The following is an 18,502-nucleotide window of genomic DNA, read 5'->3' as shown; positions in this document are numbered from 1 at the left end:
GTGAATTCATAAGTGAGAATACACTTTCCATTGAAGAGTCAGTTGCTGGAAGTGAGAATAAAAATTCCACCACAGTTGAAAAAACTGAAACATCAATTACTTCCTCAATAAGAGGCCCATTTATTAATGATTGCATTTGCAATGTTATCCGGGCGCAATATTAGCGCCCATGATTGCATTGCAGGATACGATCATAGCGCCGGAATGTAACAAATTGCACCCACAGGGACAGGGGCTCCGAAAGGTGGAGTGATGCAGGGGGGCCTGAGGATGGAGAGTTGCAGGAGGCCTGGAGATGAAGATACGCAGGGGAGCCTGGAGATGGAGAGACACAGAGTGCCTGGAGAGACACAAAAGGGCCTAGAGATAGAGAGACGCAGGTGACCTAGAGATAGAGAGACGCAGGTGGCCTAGAGATAGAGAGACGCAGAGGGCCTAGAGATAGAGAGACGCAGGTGGCCTAGAGATAGAGAGACGCAGGTGGCCTAGAGATAGAGAGACGCAGGTGGCCTAGAGATAGAGAGACGCAGGTGGCCTAGAGATAGAGAGACGCAGGTGGCCAAGAGATAGAGAGACGCAGGTGGCCTAGAGATAGAGAGACGCAGGTGGCCTAGAGATAGAGAGACGCAGGTGGCCTAGAGATAGAGAGACGCAGGTGGCCTAGAGATAGAGAGACGCAGGTGGCCTAGAGATAGACGCAGGTGGCCTAGAGATAGAGAGACGCAGGTGGCCTAGAGATAGAGAGACGCAGGTGGCCTAGAGATAGAGAGACGCAGGTGGCCTAGAGATAGAGAGATGCAGAGGGCCTAGAGACACAGAAATTGTTTGATCAGGGAAATTCACATTTTGCCCTGCACAAAAAAGTCGGTTACTATGTATTATCTGGTTAAAACTCAGTTATATGATGATGACATTGGTTATATTTCTACATCAGCAGGCATCTTCCAGATAATGTGATCTCCAAAATGAATAGTGAATTCTGGCTGAAGACAGTGTCTGGGCCAGTGAGGCTCAAATTCATCAGAGGTTCCCTGTTATAGATAAACCACCATATAGGTAAGAAAATACTTTTGAGCCGACTGGCCTGTTGTTAGTGTGGAGGGATGGGGGTGGGCAAAAAAGAGTGTATGGTCCTCCAAGATTTCTATTGCCGGCCCTGCTCCCCTCAGTGGCTAGCCACAGCCCCTCCAGGCCCTATGAGGAGGGAGTATCCTGCACCCCATCACAGACCCCAACCCCTCAACAGACACACCCCAATTAGGGCTGCTTCCAGAAATTTCCTGGGCTGGTTTTCCATCCCAATCTGCCCCTGCTCTGTGCCAGATTAATATACATCATTACATCAGCCCCCCTCCCCATGTTTATCCCATCCTCTGTCTGTGTCTCTGCTTTCCCTATGTGTCTTGCCATCCTTGTCATAGGCGTGTGCAGACACCAGCACAGAGGATGCCACTTCGGCACTTCCCACTCCGCCAGGTCATGGACAACACCATCCATACCGCCCAACGGGACATAAACTACTCACCTGGATGGCCAGGTGAGAAGTGTATGTCCCGGAGGGAGGGGGGACGGGGTAGTACATGACCTGACACTCTGTAATGATCTGTTTGTTATCCACTATTAAACCAGACTCTTGAGATTGATACAGTGTTGCTGTTCTGGAATCAACGTGGTGTTGTGGAAACACAATTACAAACAGAGAAATGGTCTATAATGTGTTACATCATAATATAACACCATAGTAAGGGGATTCATTTGGTTGATATATTAGATGTGTAAGCACACATGATTATAACTGGATCTTCTCAAATGAGACGTACACACGTGGGTTAAACTAATTGCTGATACTTTCTATTAAGCAGCCAATAATTTGAAAACATTTCAAACTGTCACTGAATTTAGGAGCATTATAAATTTAATAGGTACACAAAGGGACACTATCAAGAGTATATGTGACAAATATATAGGACTGAGCACACATTTTAATATGTTCTGTTATATGTAATATTGTATGTGATGTGCAACAATGAAAGAAGAGTAGGATACTTACCTCCATCATCTGTTCTGGCTGCTCCTCAGTCCAGTCCTCACACGTCGTGGCTCCTCTTTCACACGCGCCGGCTCACAACAAGAAAAAGTTTATTGCACAGGCCAGCCATGGCAGCATAGGTAGGAGGTGGCGCAAGAGAGCATGATGGAGCAGGAGGGCAGGATGGAGCCGGATGGCGGGCCCTTGCCTGTCACCCAGTGGCGGACTGGAGCTTGAAGGGCCCATAGGGGAATGCAATAACAGAGGCCCACAAAGGGGTGTGGCCAATCACTGGAGGGGGTGTGGCCAGCTACAATGGGAATATTTTATAGTTTTCTATTTTTATATACTAAAAATATAACACTATATATCTCTCTCTCTCCATTAATGGGAGAGGTCAGTGATCTACTCCTGTGCATGGCAGTCATTTATGTTGACTGCACTATGCTCCCCCCCCCCCCCCCGTAGCTGCCGGCCAGGTCAGTCACAGCTTTGATGACTGCCCGGCAAGCAGCTGCACCTGATACACATGAATTGCGCCGTAGGCCACGCGCTCCCACAATTGAGGGCCTGGCTACAAATCACTCAGTGCGAGCCTGCTGCTGTCCCTTTACTTCTATTGTGCAGCCGTGGGGGGGGGGGCCTGTCACAAGGGGATAGTGGTAGCGGATGGTCGAGCAACGGATGGTAGGAGCGGACGGGACACCCGAGTGTCCGGTCCCGGGACTCCAGTCCCCCTCTGGTGGTGGCCCTGATCTGCACACTCATCCAGAGTATTTATTATTTATTACCAGTTATTTATATGGCGCACACATATTCCGCAGTGCTTTACAGAGAATAATCTATCCCTGCTCCAGTGGAGTTTACAATCTATATTCCCTATCACATACTCAGTAGGGTTAATTTTGTTGGGAGCCAATTAACCTACCAGTATTTTTCTTAGAGTGTGGGAGGAAACCGGAGTACCCAGGGGAAACCCACGCAAGCACAAGGAAAATATACAAACTCCACACAGTCAGGGCCATAGTGGGAATCGAACCCACGACCTCAGTGCTGTGACTCAGTAATGCTAACCATTACACCATCTATGCTGCCCATGTTGTTACTTCAGGAGAGTACCAGCATTATTTTTCAGTGAAAAAACGCACTGCATAACAGTTGGTACATTTTCACGTTACTACTTTTTTCTTTCAGGCAGGCTGCCCATGCAGCAGTCCAATCAACGGCCCGGACGGCTCCTGCTCTGTTTTGGTGCCTGCTAATTGTAAGCACCAGCTTCTAAGGACTGCATCGGCTGCAGCTCCTAAAAGCCTAATAAGGCGGACAGCAAGGCAGGAGAGTGACTTCTAATGGAAGCGCTCTCTCTGCAAATCACGGTCCGGACTGGCAGTCCCAGGTGGAGAAACCCATCCGGTGGTACTGCCTATCTGGCTGTGATTAGCAGATAGCGCTTCTGATAGGAAGCCACTGCCAGTGCCAGGAAACACTCACTGGTTATGGTGGATTTTACTGGCCCTTAGGTAAAATCTGCCAGAGCCGTAACTAGACTTTTTGGTGCCCTGTGCCAGATAGAGCATTAGCACCCCCTCCCCCCATTTTTTAAATAGGGACATAAGATAGTGCACCTGAAAAAGGGCTATGGTCTCATGGGGAAGGGCCAGGGAAGAGATAGGAGAGGCCAGGAGATGCTGGGGATAAAATAAGAGGAAGCTACAAGTGAGAATGATAATAAACAGGAAAATTGACAGGCCCTAACAGCGCCCCCTGCCCTGCGGTGCCCTGTGCCATGGCACAGATCGCACCACCTTAGTTACGGCCCTGAAATCTGCAACAGCCCATTTTTAATTTCTGTGCTACTGAAATCTTTTGTGGTGAGAACACTGAGACGACTACTACAACTGTTAAGTCCCTGCTTCTGACACATCACACAAGATCTGTAACCCAATGCACTGGGCAGGCTGTACTAGGTCATGAAAAAAGCCTGGGGCCTCTTTTTTTTTTTTTTTTTTTAAACATGAATTGAAGGAGACAAAGAAAAACAGCGCAATCACAAAGTTTGTAAGAATGCTTTATGAGTACAGTTATAGTAAATAAAGGGAAAACAATTTATATAATGGAAAAATAACTCATGCAAAGATTAGAAAACATCATATTGTACCTCTTTTTCCTTCTTTTCCTTTGCCTTCCCTGGTGGTTATGTGTTCCCCGTTGTTTTGTAAACGTTATATTGCATTAAAGTTTACATTTATTTCTTCTATAAAAAAATATTGTTTTAAAAAGAAATTATAAAATTTATAGGGTTGGATTTTTACTTGTGCGTAACGACTACTTATTCATAAGAGCTAGACATAGTAAACATCTAGAAGGGCAGATATTTGCATATATTTTATATATACAGTAACATACATTAATCTGTCACACCAATACTGTACCCTATTGCAGTGGGTTAGACATATTCATAGTGCACTGCATAAATGGATTTTTGTAACAAATATATGAAATGTATTAAACCGTTGCTTAATCCAGCCTTGCCTCAGGATTAGTATTTATAAAACCAATATTCTGGGGCTCTTTCAGCTGAGCATCTGTCACTGAATATTCACTTACAATAAAATCTGCATTTATAGTGCTTAATATGTTAAAACATAGCAACTACAGACACTGGAGGACATTCTTGAAGATTGGTCCACATGGCAAACAATGTAACTAACAGCAACCAGATTGGATGTTTGTTCGGTTGCAGTTTAAAAAACAAAAGCAAACATTTCAATATTTGGTATGGGCTACAACATCTTTTTCTTGTGCACTAGGTTTCCTTACTGACTGTTTAAAATAGGGATTAAGCATGTATAAATAATCAAACAGGCTGTGGCAAGGATCTGTGTTGACTTGATTCAAATAACACGTGGCTCTCTTTCTATCTACATGCTCAGTTTCTAATCTACAGTTTAATGAGGACTGGAGGACTTTTGACACTCTTAGCTTTAGACTCAAGTAGGATGCTGGAAGAACCTACACATAACTCTGTGGAGTGGTGAGATTTAGCATCTGAATATACTGGAGGGACTAACCTGTTCCTTATGCTGGGTACACACTAGGAGGAATCGGTATGAAATACCGGCTGACGCATGGTCGGCAGTTCGATTCCCGGCAGCGTCAGTCCGACAGATGCAGAGATCCCGGCAGCGGCAGCCCGACAGCGCTGGAAATCCCGATCGTCCCTAGGTAAGTACAAACTAACCTAACCCCCCTAACCCTCCCTAGGGGTGCCTAACGCTAACCTCCCCCCCTGTGCCTAACCTTAATCCCCCCTCTAAGTGCCTAAACCTAACTCCCCCTTCCCCGCTACCTAAACCTAAGTCCCCCGGGGGGTGCCTAACCCTAACCTCCCCTGGGGGTGTCTAACCCTAATCCCCCCTTCCCCTAACCTAACCCTAAGTCCCCCCTAGGTGCCCTAAACCTAACCCGCCCCCCGTGGCTGTCCGCTCGCTGCGCCCAGCATCCCTTCGATCGGGATGCCGGGCACCGGTCTCCCAGCGTTGGGAAAATGACAGGCGTCTGGATTTAGACGCCTGTCATTTAACCCTCACCGGGATAAAGCAATCGGGAAGCCGGCTGTAGGGCTTACGTCAGCCGGTTTCCCAATTGAATACCCACTAGGATGACGGATCGTTCAGCACAGCGATTTGCCGTCCTAGAAGCTGATTGGTAAGTACTATACACTTACTAATCAGCTGCTCGAGGTGTTTGGGCTGACATCACAACTGGGCGGGCATTTAAATTTGTCCGGCCAGTTGAGATGTAAGTGTCGGAGTGTCAATGCCTTAAGTGTATGGGCCAGGGCCGTAATTATGGTGGTGCGGCCGGTGCCACCGCACAGAGCGCAACAGCCCTGAGGGCGGAACACTGGCCGCCCACCTCATTCATTCTCTCTCTGCTGCCTGCTGGCACTGGGTGGCCCGCTGCTTATACTGCGATGCGTGGCCACGGCGCCCAGCAGTGTACAACTCTCGCTCCGGAGGACAGTCAGCCGTAGCCTCTCCCATGTGACACTGTGTCTGATTCTCCACCTCCCGAATCCCGACGACCGCAAAATAAAGCCCTTGCTGCATCCGGAGTAAACAAAAAAGTGTTAAACAAATCAAAATATGTTTTATATTTTAGATTCCTCAAAGTAGCCCTCTTTTGCTTGGATGATAGCTTTGCACACTCTTGGCATTCTCTCAATTTTGATTTGTTTAACACTTTTATTGTTTACAGTTTAATTCCATATGTGTTCTTTCATAGTTTTGATGTCTTCAGTATTAATCTACTAATGTAGAAAATACAAAAAACTTTTGACTGGTCTGTGTAATATATATATATATATATATATATATATATATATATATTACATATATATACACATATATATACATATACACATTGCTTACTGACATGATCACTGCCATGATTTTTTATGATTAATGGCTCCCTCTGTTGCCAAATGTCCTGTAACAGGTGTGGATGATGCCACATTTTCTAGAATATATAGATGTAGTTAGTTAGACTGTGCTCAGACAAACACTTTAATGTATTTCTATAATATTTGCTTAGTTTTCCTTGTTAATGTGCATTATGTGAGAGAGTCCTCCTTCCCCTGTTTATTGTAAATAAGCATAAAAATGGTTGTTGAAGAAAACAATTATTGCCGCCCAGCGACAGCTGGGTATGCTTGCAGCTTCATATGGCCACATACAATTTAAATAATAGCCAATTATGTTGTCTGTTATTATCGATTCTCACAAAATGTTACTTTACTATTTAAAATGCCTTTGTAATATACATACACGTACATAGCATCAAATTCTGTATATATGCCATTTTAATTCTTGTTCTTTATTGCAATAAACCCACCACTACATTTATCCTTATATTCCCCAAATTAAATGGACTGAATATGTAATACTTATATGGACTTATATGCAGGATTGCATTGCCAAGCCTAGTTATTGTTATTTTATTAGTTTAACCATATCATAGACCAGATGATTAGCAATAACCTGAATTGGAAGATCATTTTCAGCTGAAGTGGCTAAGATATATAATATGGTCATGGGTTTATCCTATCTAACATTCACTCGCATTTGGAGTTGACATATAAGTGCTTCAGTTTCATGTTTAGCTGACATTTATACAAATAAAAGGTCAAATAAAGTATCGCACAACTTAAAGTTCAGTTCCTTAGACTTTATATTTCAAACATTTTCCATTACAGTAATAAATAAGTTAGGAAATCAAGTGAGATCCTATCATTTTTCATGTAAAAGCCAACAAGCAAAGCCAAAGAAAGGTTTTCATATCAGTATAATTGTGTACCGACGTGTCTTCCTTGGTTGTACTGCTTATCACACAGACAGTATGGTTGGAAAATTGCCTCAATACTCGCAATATTTGGTGTCAAAACAAGCAGCCCTACTGAGAGAGATCCAATCAGGATAATTTGAATACTTTTTGGTAAAGCCCTCGGGCCCAGCTGACAGCCTGTATGTATAGGTATCTGCTGACTATACTAATCTGCCCGAGCATCTAATGCTGCATATGTCCAGTTTGCCTACCATATGATAGGTACTGTAGCAGGATCTGCTCACATGTGGTTAGCTTAAGAACAGAACTGCTTTTCTTGAAATGTAACCAAATACAGCACAGGATCTACCCCATAAACTCTTTAGCTTTGCACTATCTTAAGGTAAAAAGGTAGATTTTTTTTAAAAATGTTTAAATATATTTGTTAGTGTTTATGGTCCTAAGTGTAACTTCAAGTAAAGATTAGCAATTAAAACACAGACAAAACCCCAAAAAGCTTAATACTCACTGTTGGTACCCTATTTGTTCTAAAAAGTAAATACTAAAAACAGATGCATTCAAATAACATGTCTAGGGGCCCTTCATTTATACAAAGGGCTGTGCAATGAAGAGTAAAACACTATATCAAACGAGGTTTTGTTTCTACACAATATAAAATGCGAGCAAGTTCTTTTATACTAGTAAATTATATCATTGTGGTTCATTTTTATACAATCACTGTCCAATTCTCTGAGGAGCTCCTCAAAGTCTGTAATGTACCACTTGGCTTTTTCTTTTACTTGTTGTCTGATGACATTGCCTCCGAACCCAATGAAACCGTCCTAACATGCAAAAAGAGAAGGTTTTAATAATCGCAGGCAACCACAGTACACGGTAAGTCTAATAAATGCTTGTTATCATACATTCTTTAACTGTGACTGACTGAAAACATTAAGGGGTCTATTTACTAAGCAGTGTAGGGAGACAGAGTGAAAAGTGATAAGAAAGTGATAAGGTGCCAGCCAATCAGCTCCCAACTGTCATTTTTCAAACACAGCCTGTGAGATGACAGTTGGGAGCTGATTGGCTGGCACCTTATCACTTTTCACTCTGTCTCCTAACACTGCTTAGTAAATAGACCCCTATACCACTTATCAAACAAGGACTAGTGCCAGCAGTCAGCTCTAAGCCATACATTATTAGACTTACTTACTAGTGTAAGATACAGGCATGTTTTCAACAGCACCAATATGAACATGTGTAAATTAAATTTCACTCTTTAATTTCTATAAATAGAAGATGATCTCTGTTTTAGAAATTCTGATGCAGAATTTACTGGATAAGGTATAGTGTAACTCTTCTTTTATCAATAAATCGTTATATGGCAATACTTACAGCTGGAGGACAGGCTTCCATATCAGTAGCACCATCTCCAATCATTACTATATTGTGGAAGCCATATCTCTCCTTCAGTAGGCCAATCACCTTTCCTTTACCACCTGACTCTGCTGTGAGCTTTGTCTCATCAAATCCAGCATATTCACCTAAAATAACAAAATATAGTATAAAGTTATAGTACATTGCATATGTGAGTGTGTGTGTACATGTGTAAAAGGGGATATAGTTAGTATACCGATTGATGGGATGCCGGGCGTTGAAATCCCGACTTCGTAAGCCCGATCCGGGACTAAAGTCAGGCATCGAAATACTGATGCCTATCTAAATACTGACGCCGGAATCTCGACAGCCACCATCCCAATTGAAGGTACACCAGGGCGTCTTAGCTGTTAGCCGCAGAGGGGTTAGGTTTAGGCACCACAGCGGGGTTAGGGTTAAGCTTTTTAGGAGGCACCACTGGAGGGGGGGGTTAGGGTTAGATACCACTGGGGGGTTATGCACTAAGGTGGGAGAGTTAGGGTGTGGGTTGGAGAGGGTTAGGGTGCAAGAAGGGAGGATTAGGGTTAGAAGGGGGGAGGAGTTAATATACATACCCGACCCCTGTCGGGATACCGAGCATCGGGATGCCGCTGTCGGCATTTTGACAGTAGGCATCCCGACTGCTGGGATTTCATACCCAACCCGTGTAATAGTATGTGTTTTTTTTACCAACTGCAATTTAAATATGTGCTTATCTGTGTACAGTGGTGCTTGAAGGTTTGTGAACCCTTCAGATTTTGACACAAATCCTAAAAGTACATAAAGAGAACCAAATCAAACAATTGAGACAAAAAAAAAAAATTAGACATGCTAATTTTTTTTTTTTTTTTGGAGGAAAATTATCCACTTTCACACATCTGTGAGTGTCAAAAGTATGTGAACGTTTGCTTTCAGTATCTGATATGACCCCCTTCTGTAGCAATAACTGCTTCTAAATACCTAAATGTTTTAGGCAAAATTTCAGAAGAAATATAGAAAATTCTGAAGGGTTCACAAACTTTCAAGCACCACTGTATGTCTTTCTTGGCATCAGGGTACTCCTAGTCACCAATGGATTACATCAATGTTATCTTCCTTTACAATAAGATAGTAGCAGAAAACAGAATAATATGCTTTAATAAAAATTATTTCATATTAACATAAAAATTATATGTAATTCAGTGAACAGTACATAAAAAAAGAAAAGAATAAAAACAGCTTATCTGGTGAAACAAGGAAGCACCCAGTTTAAATGACAGTACAAGTCCCAACAAGCTTTGCCTACCCAGATTTCATCAGAAGCAAAAAGGGAGGTAATTTTCCCCAAACAGAAAGGCTTAGGGACTTGTATATGTAAGACTTACCACAGAAACCTTCTGCACTTCGGGCCTGATTCAGACCCACTCGCAAGCGGCTGTCCGCTCGCAAGTGGGTCGATGTTGTGCTCTGCGCATGCGCACGACGGCGGGAGCTCCGTCGTGCGCATGCGCAGACGTGACGAGCGAAGGACTTTCCTTCGCTCGTTGTGTCTGATCAAAGGGGGCGTGCTGTCGATATTGATTGACAGCACGCCACCTTTGGTGGGCGTGCTGGGGGCGTGCCTCCCTGACGGGGGCGTTCCCACGGGAACGCCTCCCGTCAGAAGCCGGCCCACTGACATCACTCTAGTGATGTCAGTGGGAGTGATTTTGGCTCTGATAGAGCCAAAATCACTCCGGGGCTTGCGGTTGAAAACCTCAACCGCAGGCTCCGGCTCGCAGTTTCGATGGTCGCGATGGTCAAGACCATCGCGGCCATCAAACTGCACTCTCGTATAGGCTGTGGGTGGTGACCCACAGCTATACGAGCGTCCAGGAGGACGCTCCATTTTTATGGAGGGCGGCCCTCATTCAGAGCGTGCGCTCTGCTCAGAGCGTACGGCTCTGAATGAGGGCCTTTATTTGCTGTGTTTCAAATGCTCAATCCACTAACTATGTATTATATGTGAGGTTAATACAAGGGAAATGTGAAGTAATGTGGAATGATTATAACTATGAATGAAGGTAAGACACAGTGTATAAAAACCTCCTTGTATAAGAAAAATGTATCAGTTTGAAATTGAAGCTTGTGCATTATTAGGAATAATTTCTAACAAAAACACATTAAAAATCACCTCAGTGTTCCATGATTTCATGGTCGCAGAACTTGTCGGGGAATTTCTAATATCCTTATATTGTATAGGCATACACATCTAAAGCCCATATTAGCTTACAAACATCTTACCCATTCTTCTCCCGTGCATAAAAATACAGTTCGTTCAATATTTCTTATAGAATTTTATCCTTTGTACTTGGTGTACTCTGTTATTTTGCTCTACAGATCCAATAGATAAATCCTCAAAATTAGTTTGTCTTCTTTAAAGAGCAGTTCTATCAATCTAAATGAATCTAAACTTTAAATACAGATTTACTTAGGAAAATTAATTTGTTTTTCTTATTTAAATATTCTTGTATAATGTACAATGCAAACTATACAGCAATCATTTATGAATTAGAAAACAAGAGCAGCTTGTGTAAAACCAATTTTCTGGCTCATGGATTAGAAGAATTGGTTTTGCAGCTCAAGTTTAGGACACATACACAAAACATGTCAAGATTGGATAATAGGATTCAGAGCCGTAACTAGACTTTTTGGTGCCCTGTGCCAGAAAGAGCATTGGCGCCCCCCTCATTTTTCAAGGGACATAATGTACCCAAAAAAGGGCCATGGCTTCATGGGGAAGGACCAGGGAAGAGATAGGAGAGGCCAGGAGATGCTGGGGATGAAATAAGAGGAAGCTACAAGCAAGAATGATAATAAACAGAAATTTGACAGGCCCAAACAGTGCCCCCTGATCTGTGGTGCCCTGTGCGATGGCACCGGCTGCACTACCCTAGCTACGGCCCTGATAGGATTTTAAAGATTGATGATGTTCTCTATTTATCTCATTTGCTTTTGTCAGTATTTTTTTCCCATCTTGGATAGGCAAATGTAGTTGTGGGTATAGTAGGTATTACCGCAAGCCGCATGGCCGGCGGATCAAAGCCCGACAGCGGCAGCCCAGCAAGGGTGACGATCCTGATCGTCCCTAAGGTAAGTATCGCTAACCTAATTCTACCCCCTAACCCTCCGTTAGGGGTGCCTAACCCTAACCTCCCCCCAAGTGCCTAACCCTAATCCCCCTCTAAGTGCCTAAACTTAACCCCCCCTTTCCCGCTGCCTAAACCTAAGTCTCCCGGGGGGGGGCCTAACCCTAACCTTCCCCTTCCTCTAGCCTAACCCTCCAGGGAGCCCTAAACCTACCCCCCCCCCACACCCGGCGGCTGTCCGCACCCTGCGCCCGGCTTACCTTCGTTCGGGATGCCAGGCGTCGGTCTTCCAATGTATGGTTAATGACAGGCGTCGAGTTTGACGCCTGTCATTAGTACCACGCCGGGATTAGGGAGTCTGGAAGCCGGCGGACGGCATTTAGACCATCGGCTTCCAGACTACATCCCGTAGTTGTATGTAAAGCTATGTATCCACCAGCAGATAGTAATGAGCAATTGCACGATTACGACAACGTAATCGTGCAGTCGCTCATTAATCGGTCATGAATCGGGCAGCGATGCGCACTCTGGCTGGTAGTTTCCCACATCAATCATCACCTGAACATGCTGGTCAATCTGCCGATAACGACAGATTGACCATATGTTCAGGGATGAGGGAGGGTACCCTACGACATATAGTTCAGTGTAGGCACTGCAGGGGAAGAGGAACGACTGTACGATTACAATGTTGTAATCGTACTGTCGTTCCACTATCTGCTAGTGGTTACGCACCTTTAGACCTGCTTGGTCAGTTTCATTTTACAAGAGTTCTTGCAAAGGTAAGTGTCAATATGGTTTCATTCCATGTCACATGGACCAATTTTGAAGATCATTCTCACCTAACCATCTCCAATTTTGATAACATTTTACATGAAGGCTGGCATATATGTGTGACTAACTCTTGGACAAAATTAGTTCACAATATGCAATAGTAGCAAAACTATGACCCTCAAAGTGGGGGAGGGTGCATTTGACACGGAGTGACCCTCACTTGTTTGTGACAGTCTTATAAACAATTATCTTTAAGGGGTCTATGTACTAAGCAGTGATAAGAGACAGAGTGAAAAGTGATAAGTAAGTGATAAGGTGCCAGCCATTCAGCTCCCAACTGCCATCTCACAGGCTGTGTCTTATCACTTTTCACTGCTTAGTACATAGACCCCTAAATGTGGATTACAAAAACATTAATGGCTCTAATCCACAAAATTCATAACTAAAGTGTTTCATGGGATACAGAAGGTGAATGTAATATTCAGAATAGTAATTCAGAAGAATTAACTGTGCCACAGTGGGTATATTTATGCAAATAAATATTTTTAATTGCTACATGGAGTTAGTAAATCTGTGAGTTTAGGAACAGGCACCCAGGGGTGGGGAACTTTTTATCTGCCGAGGGCCATTTTGATATATATAACACTATTTGCGAGCCCGGTGCAGGCCACGCTCCCTCCGTGTGACATCACACAGGGACGGGGACACAATTGCCAGTGATTACAGCAATACCCAGAGCGTCCCTGGATGCTCCAGGGAGCTGTAAGGGCAGCGGTGTGACAGTCTGAAGTGCCCTAAGGCACCCTGCTAGCCAGCAAATAAACATTATAGAATATGAACATACTGCGCTCAGAACATGTACATACATTCCAATCTATATGGTCAAAATTTGATCTGTACTGACAGCTACTATTTTAATTATTTAATTTTTGACAGACTCCTTTTCTATATAAAATAAACATGCTTCTAAGCCGGAGTATATCAACATTCCAGGGTTTTACTTTATTTAGCTTCTTACAGGGTCAGACTGGCTAGGCAGGGGCCCGAGTAGAATATTGGCGGCCCCCTGGACTTAAAGTTCCACCCTCTACCCAGCTGTCCGCAAACTATTAACTTACTTAATACACTAGTATCTAGTGAGGAACACAGGTCTGCAAAGTCACAATGATCGCGTCATTGAGGTGGAAGGAGCTGCGTAGTGCACACACTAGTACCTCACATAGGAGGACGGACCTAGCCCAGGCGCCCCTCCCAGGGCCCAGCAACAAGAAGAGATGCAGAGGTTATAACTAAAAAGGCCTGTGGACATATTCCCACAGCACAGGGGCGTGACTAGGTATATGAAGGCCCTACAGCAAAAGTTTGTAAGGGCCCCTATGTACCACTCAATGGTGCAAAATGTAGATAACACATTTAATGTTGACAAGAAAGATGGGCCCCCCTCAGCTCTGGGCCCCATAGAAGCTGCACCCCTTGCACCTATGGTAGTTATGCCCATGCCGCACCACATAACATTTACACATTTATAAGTACTACTCTAGTCATCCAACGATTACAGATGATGGCTGTCATAAAGACAACAGTCACTTCAGTGGTTAAACAGCTTGCTATGCTCATACAGAGTGGCCTCAAAACTACTGATGTTACATCTATGAAAACACTTTTGTTTCATTATACAGAATTGGTTGCTCTCATTACTTGCATTGTCTTAGCTATCTAGCTGAATTACAGATTGATGTATTTTTCTTTTGTTTGAAATTGATCACTGCTCATTATACATATATATTAGGGATGTGCAGGCTCGGATAGGTTCGAGTTTGCACGTGGAGTTCGGATTTTTCCCTCCAAAAAAACGGAACTCAGAACGAGGCAAAACGTCATCTTGCATGGACGAACATCATCATTCCTGGACAAAAGACCAGGAATGATGATGTTCGTCCACGTAAAATGACGTTTTGCCTCGTTCTGAGTTCCGTTTTTTTGGAGGGAAAAATCCGAACTCCACGTACAAACTCGAACCTATCCGAGCCTGCACATCCCTAATATATATATATATATATATATATATATATATAGATAGATAGATAGATATATATAAAATATTTTTAACATTTTTCTACAGCTATCTTTGGCCCTCATTCAGGAGCGCACGCTCTGAATGAGGGCCGCCCTCCATAATTCTGGAGCGTCCTCCTGGACGCTCGTATAGCTGTGGGTCACCGCCCACAGCCTATACGAGTGTGCAGTTTGATGGCCGCGATGGTCGTGACCATCGCGACCATCGAAACTGCGAGCCGAAGCCTGCGGTTGAGGTTTTTAACCGCAAGGCCCGGAGTGATTTTGGCTCTATCAGAGCCAAAATCACTCCCACTGACATCACTAGTGATGTCAGTGGGCCGGCTTCTGACGGTAGGCGTTCCCTTGGGAACGCCCCCGTCAGGGAGGCACGCCCCCGGCACGCCCACCAAAGGGGGCGTGCTGTCAATCAACATCGACAGCACGCCCCCTTTGATCAGACACAACGAGCGAAGGACTTTCCTTCGCTCGTCGCGTCTGGCGCATGCGCACAACGGAGCTCCCGCCGTCGTGCGCATGCGCAGTGCACAACATCGACCCACTTGCGAGCGGACAGCCGCTTGCGAGTGGGTCTGAATCAGGCCCTTTATTTTTAACCTTCTTTCTAGTTTTCACTTTTTTGACAAATCTGTATTTTTATTATTATTTACCTTACCTCCTTTCCTATACCCGCCCTTGTCACACACAGGTCGATATTTTGGACCTCATTCAGAGTCGGTCGTTGCGGCCGCACGGTCGTAAGGTAAAAGGGTCCGGATATGCAAATGAAGCGCTCGCAAGTTGCGTCATTAAGATGGCATCGTTAGCTGGACGAGCAAGGGGAGGATGCGGCCTTAAGACTAAAAATACGCCCCCTTCTCGTTCGCATTACACGTCATCTCCGGACATATAAGGATTAATCGAGACCATCGGGAGCCATCGGAGCTGCTCGTAGAGCTTAAGGTTGACCATACCCTCTCTTAAGCACTACGATCTAGTCAGTGTAAAAACCTCCCATGTCACATGTGCCATGACACTACTTAGTTAATTATGCACTCCCATAAAACGCCGTTTGCATAGTCAGTCACGCCTGCGTTCGGATCTCCACTCCCCCGTTCACAAGCACCTTCCCGTTACCACCCACAAATGCCTCATCCTGTCACACAAACTAACAACCTGGCTATGTTCAAGGAGAGAGAAATTTCTGATCATAATAGCTAGTTTGCGCACGCGCATTTGCGAATTTTACGCAGTTTAGCGAACATCGGTGGCGTACGACCAAGCGGCCGCAGCGGTCCTTTATTCTGGGGTGGAAATTCCCCACCTTTGAAAAAAGCAACACTGCCTTTTACACTGACACAACATGGCACTAAAAGAGAGTGGGTAGCTGGCCTACCTGCTTTAATGTGGAGTGACTTAAATCTGCTTACATGTCACGTTAATTATATTAACACTTGCTCACATTGATCAACAGATGTATAACTACTAGCAGTACCTAGAATTTCCTATATTTCAAATGGGGCCCTAGCTTTTTAGCTTTGCAGCCGCTACTTTTGTAACTCGCAGCCTCATACAGTCAGAGAGGCCTTTCTGCTTAATGTTAGTTATAATAACCTGTCAGCAGTGTATCTACAAATGATTAATGATAATAAATAGTGATTATTATTTTGGGCAAGACTTGCATTCTTGCACATAATTCCCTATTCTCACGCTCGTTCACTTTGATCCACAGATGTATAACTACTAGCAGTACCTAGAATCTCCTATACTTCATATGGGGCCCTAAGCTTATTAGATTTGCAGCCCCTACTTTTTGTAACTTGCAGCCTTGCAGGGTTTGAGAGGCCTTTCTGCTGGTGATCTTCAAAAATCTTCAAGGCTTTCCTTTTTACTCAAGCATTTCATTATCGCCTGTTATATAATATGTAATGCTTAACTCACTTTTCTGCATTCTGTTCATCTAGTAAATGTTTATTTTCTACCATATGTTTTTATTCTGCAAATGAAAAGTGCTTTGAGTCCTACTGGGAGAAAAGCATGGAATAAATAAAATTATTAATTATTATTATTATTACTATTGTATCTTTTGCTAGCAGACAGTTTTAAAAAGGAGAGTTATGGTAAAACTTACCCTTGTGAACACTCTTTCTTCGACGTCCATAGGGTCCACAGGGAGACAATGGGGTGTAGGTGGGACTTGGAGGATCAGACACCAACAGCAAAGCTTTTCAATACCAGGAAGCTGCGGTCCTTCCCTCTATACCCCGCCCACAGCCTGAGGGCAACTCAGTTTTGTTAACAAGCCCAAGGCAGGAGCAGGATAAGAAAGAAGGAAGACTGGTACACACTAAAGAATCACACTCTCACACAGAGAAGGAAACAAGTGACCAATAGATGAAACCCAAAGAGGCTGGGTGCCCTGTGGACCCTATGATCTTGGAAGAAAGATCACATCAGTGCCTCCTAAGATCAGAGGTAAGACTGAGCATACACGCGGGTCCCAGCGAGCGGGGATCTGCCTTACCTGCCCCTTGAGTCCTGGCTGCAGTCTGGGGTCCAGGGAGCCTCGCTAGTTAGGTCCCCTCAGAGCCCCACCGAGAGTACCTAGCTGAGGGCTGGTGTCACGGCACCGCGGAGGTGTGATGGAGCAGCAGTGCAGACATCCAAAGGACTGCCTTGTGCTGCTGCTTAGTAGAATAAATTAAACTAAATTTAAATCATAAAAATAAGCTTGTGCTGCTTAATAGCAGCCGCCTGTTAAAACGGTAATCCAGCTCCTGCTGGACACCAACAAAACTGAGTTGCCCTCAGGCTGTGGGCGGGATATAAGGGGAAGAACCGGAGCATCCTGGGATTGAAAATCTTTGCTGTTGGTGTCCGGTCCTCCAAGTCCCACCTACACCCCATTGTCTCCCTGTGGAACCCTATGGACCCTGAAGAAGAAATAGTTTTAATTAGATTTGTTATTGTGCCAATTTAAATTGAAGGTGCATAGCCTACCATTGAAGTAGAACTTGAGCCTGTTTGCATAGACATTAGTCAGAGGGATGTCCAGCTCCGTGGCTACGTGCTCCACAATGCTCTGAAATCCTCCAGATATGAGGAAGACCTGTACTTGTCGCTGGTGCAGTCTGTGAATCAGTTCCCTTAAAAAGAGAAAAGAATGGTGAGAATAGTTACAACATTGACGCCATCAAATATATCAGTTACCTAACAAAATAAAAAGAAAAACAACTAAACCCCAAGGTAATATACATGAATTGAAACGCAGATTTGCATGCAAAGCGGTCTTAATTGCGCCTGCTTTCCATGTTCACAAATAAATGCGGATTTCCACCAGCATTCAGAGTTAACCACATCTATTCTACTACACCGCCCCCATCCATACGCTGGTGAAAGGAGCAGTCTGCATCATCATGTCAGCATGCATTTGCACAAGTCCTATCTTTGCTGCAGAGGATCTGACATCTCTGCATATTCTCACCACTGTATAGCCTGCAATCCTTCAACATGACCACAGCAAACTTATGGTATGTTCTAGTGCCCTGATGCCGTTCAGTTCAACCCGTTCAGTTGCATGTGGAGATGCAACTGAGTTCTGTAGGAATCACCATAATTGCACTAAGTAGTATATGTAGTACCCGACACGTGCAATTTGCTAATGATTCAAGATCTGTATAATGTTGGAACTGCATGCAACTCAGAATCAGGCTCAAAAAGTAACTAGTTCACTGGCTGTAACACTACCCGTACTACTTGTGCGAATGTTACAATTTTGAATAGGCAGTGAAGAGGAGCA

General features: G+C 44.1%; 1 protein-coding gene across 3 annotated transcripts in view; it reads right to left on the bottom strand.

Annotated features, from left to right (window-relative positions):
- Positions 1-6,462: 6,462 nt before the first annotated feature.
- PSPH (phosphoserine phosphatase) overlaps positions 6,463-18,502 on the bottom strand; it is a 50,446-nt gene continuing 38,406 nt past the window's right edge. For all 3 annotated transcript variants that reach the window (XM_088445862.1, XM_088445863.1, XM_088445861.1), the window contains exons 5-7: positions 17,704-17,849; positions 8,750-8,898; positions 6,463-8,196 (exon numbers count right to left, since the gene is read on the bottom strand). In XM_088445862.1, the coding sequence (XP_088301988.1) occupies positions 8,053-8,196; positions 8,750-8,898; positions 17,704-17,849 (439 nt within the window). In that variant the 3' untranslated portion in view covers positions 6,463-8,052. The remainder of the gene's footprint in view (positions 8,197-8,749; positions 8,899-17,703; positions 17,850-18,502) is intronic.

The sequence above is a fragment of the Taudactylus pleione genome, unplaced genomic scaffold, assembly GCF_031769625.1.
Source record: "Taudactylus pleione unplaced genomic scaffold, aTauple2 ptg000391l, whole genome shotgun sequence".
Taxonomy (NCBI): Eukaryota; Metazoa; Chordata; class Amphibia; order Anura; family Myobatrachidae; genus Taudactylus; species Taudactylus pleione.
This window is presented reverse-complemented; position numbering and strand designations above follow the sequence as displayed.